Raw genomic sequence first — 10,380 nt, forward strand, 5'->3', positions numbered from 1 at the left:
CAAATATCTTTAGTATACTCTCCAGGTAAGTTAGAATTAGAATGAATATGTTATGTATTTTTAGAAATAGAAATAATGATACTTAACTCAAAGTGATTTTGTAAGTAATATATAATCCAAGTAAACTGCTTTGTACAGTGTACAGAGTTTACTAAATAGTGGCAATTACTTTTATAGTCATCAATATCATTATTGTTATCATCTAGTAATTTTGGAACACATACAAAGAAATATTTATGTGGAATTTTTATTCTCTCTAAGTGGTAAGAATCTAACTGTTGGGTTTTTGAGCTTATTTTCAAATGGAAAAAATACAAACATACTCTTAGGACTACTCAAAGCTTACATCTATGAATAATTAGTATTCTCAGTCAAGTTTCCAGGTCAAAATCATGGCCACATTGTGGTGCACACAGTGGATTTTCTGATTTCATGAGATATCTAAAAGTTATTCCTTGAATCCTTATGCTAGTTTATCAGTCTCTTTATAGCATTTTTAATGTCTTTATTTCTCAATGTATAAATGGCTGGATTCAGGAGAGGTGTGATTACTGTGTAAAACACAGCAAGAAACTTGTCCACCCAAGTGATGCTGAGTGGCCACAGGTAGATGAAGATGCAGGGTCCGAAAAACAGCACCACCACTGTGATGTGGGAAGTACAGGTAGACAGAGCTTTTGATGCTCCATCTTTAGAATGAAGGCGGACAGTTATTAGGATATAAGTGTAGGAGATCATCAAGAGAATGAAGCAAGTTGTTGCCAAAACCCCACTGTCAGCATTTATCACTATTCCCAAAGTATGAGTATCCATGCAGGCTAGTTTGATCACCAAAGGGATATCACAGAAAAAGCTGTCCACTACTTTGGGTCCACAGAAGGGCAGATTCAAAATCATTGCCAGCTGACTCATGGCATGCAGAAGTCCAATGATCCATGATATCACAACCAGCCAGATGCATTTTTGTCTGTCCATGATGCTGGAGTAATGGAGTGGCTTGCAGATGGCCACGTAACGGTCATAGGCCATTGTCACGAGGAGTACCATCTCACCCCCTCCGAAGAAATGCACACAAAGGATCTGACTCATGCAGCCCCCAAAGGAAATGGTCTTAATATCCTTTAGGAAGTCTGTGGTCAGTTTAGGGGTAGTTACAGAGGAAAGGCAGAAATCGACAAATGAGAGGTTGGCTAAGAGAAAGTACATGGGGGAATGGAGATGGTGGTCGCTGATGATTAATAGCACAACAAAGAGGTTGCCCACAACAGTCATCAGGTAAAGTATAGAAAATGGCAATAAGAGGAATGTCTGCAGCTTCCTTGAATTACAAAGTCCCTGAAAAACAAACTCAGACACCGCAGACTGGTTTACTTCTTCCATTTAGTACGAAGGAACCCAGGGAAAAGGAGATGAACTAAATTTCTAGAACAGAAAGAAAAAATGTCAGGTGCTAGATCAATATGTTTCATGTGCAAAACTGAAATCTTATCATTGTATAAACACAACATTGAAAATAAATGTTTCTTGAATTCAGATGTGTGCACGGCCTGTGGCCAAGAAGGGAACCTAAGTATAGAATGGTAGGTCAAAAACGTTGCCCATCACGATCAGAATTATAGCTCTTAGGGGTATCAGAATGGATTATCTGATTAAAATTGTCAGAAGTAAGTGTTTTTCATCAACAATTTCTTCAAGCCTTGAATTCACTTCTCCTCCAGGAAATCAGAAAGACCTATTTTTAGTGCATAGCTATTAAGTATATTTGGAGGCTATTTTATCAGGATAAATCCAGGGCAATAATGTAATACTACATTTCTGATAAAAACACATAATTCTCATAAGTATATCTAACTGGATATGTGTGAATAGAATGCATTGAACAGAAGTGTATTACAAACATAGAAAAACTGTTTATTAAATGACTTGCGAAATGGTGGTGTTTATGTTCCAAAAGAGACTGCAGATTCTGACCACACATTTCTATCATTACATATTTCTCTGCATTTTGAATGTCCCATGAGAAGTTGTGTTCCATGGCCTGAGCAATGCCATTTATTGTTGCATATTGATTGCCCTTGACTTTCACTACTAAGACAGATTTCTTTTTTGAGACTAGCTTAAATGATAGATATTTGAAAGCTACTTTTGGTTATGACTGTCCTTCATGGGAGAAAATATGAATTCTAAGTTCATTTGTACTTAAATTATTCATCTACATTATTTAAATTGGTGTCTGTGGAAATATTTATATTTTCCACAGCCAGAAAGCTAACTCTTTTTTTCTAATTTCGTTCATCTGCCCTCCTGACCTCCCTCTTTCTCTCCTTCTTTTATTCTACCTTTTCTCTCTCCCTTCCTTCCTTCCTTTCCTCTTTCTTCCTTTCTTCTCTCTTTATGTCCATTTCTCTCTTTTTTTCTCTTTACTTTTTTAGGCTAGTCAACTTAAAAAGTTGACTACACATAGTACATACCAGATCTGTGTTAAGCACTTTACAAACATTATATTTTATTAATCATGATGTTTATTTCCATTCTGCACATGTGAAAGCTTGATTTCCTCAAGTCATACAGCCAGGAAGTGGCAAAGCTGGAATACCGACAGAGGTCTGCCTGACTCCAAAGCCTCCAGTATAATAACTTCCCTACTAGAAACAGCTTCTGATAGGAGTCTTGAGACTGAGAAGACTAAGAAAACTAGATTTGTGAAATAAGATACTTTGTTATATAAGAGGTAATCCAGACACAAGTTTAAATGGCCAATTATGACAGGAAAGGAAGTTTATATTTTATTAAAACCAATGTCATTGTCTGTCTTCATACTGGAATGCACTTTACCCTGTTAAAGTTATTATGACTAAGAAATGCATTTATTGCTTTGATCAAGTGGTAGAACAGCCCGAATTTCAAAAAAAATACAATTAAAAAGTATTAAGGTAAATTGAAATGTCTGGAAAAATGATTCTCCTCCAATCTTGGCATCTGGGAGCTTCTAAGATTATGGAAGCATATTACTTTTTGTTAGTGTGTGAGACTCTTAGAAAAATCTATATTTTTAGTAAGTACATTCACTAACACATTTAGAACTCTAAGATCAATAGGTAGGTATGGAAAAATGCTATAGAAAAAATTATTTTGAAATCAGTGGTCAGATGAAAGAGAAAGTTTAAAGATCAGGTAGTCTGTGATATACTTACTCTACAGGAATCAACTGTGAAACCAGATACTTCTTCGTGCATAAGGCTCACTTTGGATTCCACCTATAGTATAAAATAAAGTCCAGTTTGTTTTCTGCAGTGACCAGTGTTGGTTACAAAGTATGTACTCCAGTGTAATGTATATATACTGCAAGAATAGCCTGTGGGATGGAAACTTTCCAGCTCTGTGTTTTAGATAGAGCCATGACGTTGGAAATAATTTTGCTTTTATGTTCCTCAGGGATCCTCCGCTTCCAACTTCTTTACATTAAAGACACCATATAACACTGCATCCTTGTAAATGTAGGTTCAAGTTAGACAAGTTAAATACAACTTAAAATGTAAGATGAGAAAATGTAAACAAAAGATAAAAAGTGTTGGCCAGGATGTGGGGAAACTGGAACCTTTGTGCATTGTTGGTGGCATTGTGAAATAGTGCAGCAGTTATGGAAGACAGGGTGGAGGGTCCTCAAAAATGAAAAATAGAACTACGTATGATTTAGCAATCCCACCATTGGATCCAAAGGAAGTGAAATTAGTATGTCAGAGAGATATCTGAACTCCCAGGTTCATTGCAGAATTATTCACAATAGCCAATATGTGGGAACTTCCTGAGTGTCTATGACAGATGACTCAACAAAAAAATGTAATACATACATACTATTCCACCTCAAAAAAGAAGTAAATATTGTTATTTGCAACATCTTGGATGAACGTTAAGGACATCATACTAAGTGAATAAGCCAATCAGTAAGACAAATACTGCATGATTCCACTTATGGGAGGTTTTTGACTTCCATTAATTAGATGTGGAAGGTTATGCTTATTACAACCTCATTTGCTTTTCTCCCGACCCTTGCTGTCCTGCCTTTCTCCTCCCTTTTTCTTGTCTTCCTCTCTCCCTCCCAGTCTTTTGTTACCCTCTCATTTCCAAGTCTCAAAGTACTTAAATGAACTTATTTGCTCTACCAGCCATTATTGTAAACAGATGTCTAGAGTCCACAAAGACTCCATACTTATTCACTAGCTGGGGTGCTCCAAAACACTTTCCCAATACCACTTATTTCAATCACAATGGCACTTAGGCTCATTTATAGGAGAGCAAAATGATCAAAGAGGCTAAGTGATCTGCCCAGGCCACACAGCTATTCAGTGAGGGACCAGCAAGAGGTAGCATCCGGGGAAGAATGTCTGTTTAGAGTAGAGTTGACATGAGTGTATAATTCTCATGAATCTTTAAAAAACTCTTTTAAATGCAAAATTCAAAATTTTATAAAATTTAATGAAAATTCATTATACAAATATTTAAAATTTGTTAATAGAATTTAATATGTGTTCTTTTTATTAAGATTTAATTTACATGTAACAAAATAAAAACTTTATGCATATAGTTCTGCAGTTTCACACATAAATTCGAGTATCCATCACACCATCAGGATATGCAACAGTCTTATTATACCCCAAATTCTCCTGAATTGGGCAACCACTGAGATGTTTTCTGTTTGTACACTTTTGCCTTTCCTTTATATTTTAAATGTATTTTTATTGTGTATATTTAAGGTGTACAACATGATTTTTATATACATGTATACAGTGAAATGATTGCTATCTCGAATTAACATATCATTATCTTACATAAATGCCTTTCTTGTGATAAGAACACCTAAAATCTTAATAAGTTTTCTGTGTACAATACTGTATTAACTATAGCCCTCATTGCAAAATAACTGATTTCCATAGCATTTTGTAAATTTCCTTCTACGAGGTCCATTTAGATTCTTCACAAAAATCATTAACAATAACTGTTAACATTAACTTTTAGCAATAAATTTCTTATTCAGAGATATCTATTAAATACCATTATATATCTCTGCCTATACCCCTCCCTTAATCCAGGAGAAAAATGATTATGACGTGAGAACTGAGCTTCCTGAATTTTGATACCTGGGGAGCTCTGGGATTATATATAAGGCATCCCACTTGGTGCTGGAAGGCCCCTTGCTCCAGAGAGTCCAGAAGTCCCAGAAGTTAGCTGGAAAAACAACAACAACAACAACAACAATGACAACAAAAACCCCACCAAAAACCTCAATGTCTCTGAAAGATTTACAAGGTTTCCAGAAAATCCCACTGGTGTTTTGTTTTTTTTTTTTTTTGAAACAAAGCCTCAAGCTGTCACCCTGGGTAGAGTATTGTGACATCACAGCTCACAACAACCTCCAACTCCTGGGCTTAAGTGATTCTCTTGCCTCAGCCTCTTGAGTAGCTGGGACAACAGGCACCCACCACAACGCCTGGCTATTTTTTGGTTGTAGTTGTCATTGTTGTTTGGCAAGCCCAGGCTGGATTTGAACCTGCCAGCTCTGGTGTATGTGGCTGGTGCCTTAGCTGCTTGAGCTACAGGTGCCACCATCCCACTGGTTATTTATAGAAAGTTCATATGAAATTCCTCTGAAATTTGGTTTAAATGTGAAAAAGAAAGGGAAATAAAGGAATTGTTAAGAAATTAGTACATATAAGATAAATCTGAGTTTGGAATCAACATTATCTGTGATCAGATTACACTTCATGGATAAAGCTGCTTTCAAATTCTAACTACATTTCAAAGCAGTCAGAACTCAGTGGAAAATAACCAAGATAATTTTTGTTTGGACATTGTTATTGAGAATGTTATCCTTAGGATGGAATATATTTACTTTGGAGAACAGCTTCGGGGGTGAGCATCTCTAGAGGTCTGTATTGTGAGTAATCACAGTTACTGGGCAGACTACCTATGTCCTGTTTTGTGGAAACTCTTAGCTTTTGAGTTTCCACAAATTGAACATCATCTGATTGTGAACCTCTCCTTAAATTCAGATGTGAAGAGATAGAGTGAATCAATTATAGTGATGCTAGAGATGACAGTATAGTAGGATCTTAAAATATCCTTCTGTTTATTTGATTTCTTTTCATGGGCGTGAAAAGAATCTTTACTTATAACTATAGGTATAGATTTTTATTTTTAGACTGAGTCATGCTTTGTCACCCAGGCTAGAGTGTAGTGGCAGCATCACAGCTCACTGCCACCTCCAACTCCTGACCTCAAGTGATCCTCCCACGTTGACTTCTCACAGTGAGATGATAGGTGTGAGATACCATGCCTGGCCTATATCTATAGCTTTTGTATTAGAACTAAGATGTTAATTCCTGTTGCAACAGAAGTCATATGACTTGTATTGGTGGAAGATGCTGGTCTTCTGTGGTAGCTGAAACCCCAGGTTGGTCACTGACTTGCTGAACCAATGGCTGAGTGGCCCACCTGAGCTACTGTTTTTGTGAAACTTGTCAAAAGCAGGGAAATAAAGAAACATTTTAGGTTATAGATTCTCTATGCTCATGTATCAGTTAATATTATGTAAATTAAGAGCAAAACTATTTAATTTTCACTTCTCTAGGCAACATAGCAATATTAGGTGGCTGTCCTTTATTTTTATTGGTGATGGTTTTTTACCATAAACACCAGAAAATATACCCAATAACTTATCTCTAGCTTTCTAAAATGCACACAGAATATTTTATGCAAGACGGACTAGCCATGTCAAGTATTAATGCTTTTTTAAAAATTATCAAATACTCCAAATACCTTGTCCTGCAATGACATACTTCTGAGTCACAGAGTCTAAATAGTCTCCTGAAGGGCATAGTAGGCTTGCCAGTTTCTTAATATAAGCATCTTTGCCTTCTCAGGAGCACTTTCTCATTGATGCTTCCAACAATTAGCTTTGAAGTAAACTACTTGCTTTCAAAGTTTGTCTTTGAATCTTCTTTTGAGACAGCCCAATCTAAGCAACTAAGTAGAACTACTTGTCCTATGTATATAACCAGCCATTCCCTATGATGATTCCTGACACTCATGAAAGCAAAATTTTTAGCATATTCATGAACCTTATGGGAAGCATAAGTGATGACATTATATGCCTTCTTAATAGTCAAATGATCACAAGTTAAATTATACAAAATTATTTATAAGTATTGCTGATGTCTGCCAAAATAAACAATACCATGGTGGTTTCACATTTCTCATAGTAAAAGTAAAGAGTAAATATGCTAAAGGAGTAGAAGACATATGTTAAGTAGGTGGATAGTATGTACAGTTAGCCATGTTACATGGCAAATATCTAAGAAGAGTTGTCAACAGACAGGTAGATGTATGTTTTAGAACTCTGAAGACAGATCTGGTCAGCAAAATCTGTCATGATGTCCACATTTGCTCAATCTTTGTATTGCAATCTTTATATCTTTGTTCCTTAAGGTATAGATGACAGGATTCAAGGCTGGAGTGATAGCAAAGTCAGCAATGAACAGATATTTGTCAACTGATGATGTGGGGAAAGGCCACACATACAGAAACATGCATGGAGTGAAAAAGAGAACCACCACAGTGACGTGAGCTGACAAAGTGACAAATGCCTTGGATAAGTCCCCTGAAGAACGTTTCCAGACAGTGACCAAAATGAAGATGTAGGAAAGGATTAGCAGAAAGAAGGTGCCCATGCTCATAAACCCACTGTTGGCACCAACAATGAACTCAAACTTGGCTCCATCTGTGCATGCAAGTTTTATGATCCTGGGAAAGTCACAGTAAAAACTGTCTATTTTATTAGGGCCACAAAAAGGTAAGTTTATAACAAAAGCAAATTGAGACATAGCATGGATCACCCCAGTTATCCATCCAGTGATTACAAATGCAACACATCTTTTTGGGCTCATAATGTTCAGGTAGTGAAGAGGCTTACAGATGGCCGTGTACCTGTCAAATGCCATGGCTATGAGCAACACCATCTCCACTCCTCCCATGATGTGGATGAAGCATATCTGAGTCATACAACCTTGGAAAGAAATTACTCTATATTCATTTGCAAGGTCAGAGATCATCTTGGGGATTGTGGTAGAGGAAACCCACACGTCATTGAAGGACAGGTTGGCCAGCAGGAAGTACATAGGGGATTGTAAGTGGGAATCAGCAATTACCAAAAACACAATGAAGAGATTTCCCAGGATGATCCCTAAATAGAGCAAGAAGAATGTCAACAAGAGAAAAATTTTAGTTCCCCAAGAAGTAGACAGTCCCAGCAACACAAACTCAGAAATGGAAGAGTCATTTAGTCCATCCATTGACTTGGGCAGAAGAGCTGATTTCAAACTACCTGAGGATACAAAATGATGAAAAGTCAGAATCAGTGGTAATAAACTATATTCCCTATTTAACTTTCTAGATTGCAGTATAGGTTGCCTATTTGAGAGTTAGAAAAGATTAAACTAGATATAAAAAAAAAAAGAAATAGAATTATGGTGTCCAGGAGATTGATTATATAAAAGAGAAAGAAATTATAAATATATTAGGTAGAGGCGAGTGGGATTACTTCCCTTCTTATTCCATTGTCAGAATTTTTTTTTTTTTTTTTTGGCCTTCCAAGGATTTCTGACTGGTTTCCCTGGCCACTTACCTAGGTTTTGTCCCATCATAATGATCTCAGGTGACAGAAATTTCTCATCATCAATGTTTTCCTACTAGCTTGAAAATTCTCCTTAGATGACTTTCATGTTTCGTTGGCAAAACAGAGATTTCGAGTCAAAACTGTTTAACGAGTTTCACCTTATTTCACCTTACATGTATATTCTGCTTTTGTTGTACAATTTATGATAAAGATCACGTGCACAGATTGAGATTATTCATAATGTTTAGTTCATGACATTATTATTAATATTATAGTCCATCCTTGCACCTCAATATTCAATAAATTCTGGGTATAAAACTGAGCACCTATCAGTAAGTAAAAATGTTGAACTATGATAATATTAGTAGAAAACACTTAAAGTTTGTTCATGGAGAGCTTTGTTTTAAGCATAGTTTCTCTTTTAAATTTCAAAAAATTCAATATATATAAATGCTGTTTTATTAGACCCATTATATAAATGAAGAAACTTAGTCTCAGAAGGATGAAGTGTTGGAATCAGGACTTGTATTCAGAAGTGTAGGTCCCTGTAATCCATGGTCCTGGCCACGGTGCTCTGTTCTTTCTGGACTACCCCTTCAGTATACCCTGGATCTTCCCCAAATAGCCTTTAGTTAAAACTCCTTTCACTTTTTGAATCCTCTTACCATCAACATAGTAAACTTTCTTACTGAAGAATCAAATTTCTAAATTTTGTGTCTCTTTCTAATTACTTTCTTCTCTCCCCAGCTTTTTATTGGCAGACCTCATTTTTTGCTCATTCATTACAAGTCAATCAAAATATTCAGTTTCCACAGATGCCTTTTTTATAGAAGAAAAATCTGGATTCTGAATATCTCATATAATGATCAGTGTTCAGTAGTCCTCAATCTCCCTGTAGTATTTGATCCTGTTTACCATGGCCTTGTTTCTGAAACTGCCTCTGTCTTTGGCTTCTTGCTTTTACAAAATCATTCCTTTCCTACCTCTTGCCAACAGAAATTCCATTTGTTCAAGCTGTGGGCTAAAATCTCTCAATTGTAGAAAAGAGCAGCCTTATCTCAGATTGGGAGCATATTATACAACTTTCCTAAACCAGTTTCTATAGTCCCATTTCCATTGGTCACAGATTTATCAAATATTGGGCATATTGCAATTCATAATTGCCAAGTCATGGAAAAGCCCAAGTGCTCATTGACCCCGAATGGATTAATAAATTGTGGTATATGTATACCACCGAATAGTATATAGCCTTAAAAAAGATGGAGACTTTACCTCTTATGTTTATGTGGATGGAGTGGGAACATATTCTTCTTAGTAAAGTATCTCAAGAATGGAAGAAAAAGTGTCCAATGTACTCAGTACTATTATGAAACCAATATATAATCATCCACACTTCCATATGAAAGACAAAACACAACTATAGCCCAGGATGAGGGAGGGAGGGGGAGGGGAGAGATTGGATGGAGGGAGGAGCAATCGGTGGTACCACACCTATGGTGCATTTTGTAAGGGTATATATGTCAACTCTATTAAGCGTAGAGTATAAATGTCTTAACACAATAATTAAGTAAGTGAGGTGAGGGCTATGTTAACCAGTTTGATGTAAGCATTCCAAATTGTATATAAAATCAGCACATTGTACTCCATAAATGCATTAATGTATACAGCTATGATTTAATAAATAAAAAAAATAGTGTGAGGGAGAAAAA

At 36.2% G+C, this 10,380-nt stretch overlaps 2 protein-coding genes across 2 annotated transcripts; both read right to left on the bottom strand.

The window, feature by feature from the left end:
* Positions 1-468: 468 nt before the first annotated feature.
* Positions 469-1,380, bottom strand: LOC100943217 (olfactory receptor 4K3-like). Its single transcript, XM_003803689.1, has one exon. The coding sequence runs from the start codon at positions 1,378-1,380 to the stop codon at positions 469-471; it is 912 nt and encodes a 303-aa protein (XP_003803737.1).
* Positions 1,381-7,412: 6,032 nt separating this feature from the next.
* Positions 7,413-8,348, bottom strand: LOC100944817 (olfactory receptor 4F21-like). The gene has a single exon (XM_003803693.2). The coding sequence runs from the start codon at positions 8,346-8,348 to the stop codon at positions 7,413-7,415; it is 936 nt and encodes a 311-aa protein (XP_003803741.2).
* Positions 8,349-10,380: the final 2,032 nt, after the last annotated feature.

Source organism: Otolemur garnettii, unplaced genomic scaffold (genome assembly GCF_000181295.1).
Source record: "Otolemur garnettii isolate 467f Iridium unplaced genomic scaffold, OtoGar3 scaffold00420, whole genome shotgun sequence".
NCBI classification, from domain to species: domain Eukaryota; kingdom Metazoa; phylum Chordata; class Mammalia; order Primates; family Galagidae; genus Otolemur; species Otolemur garnettii.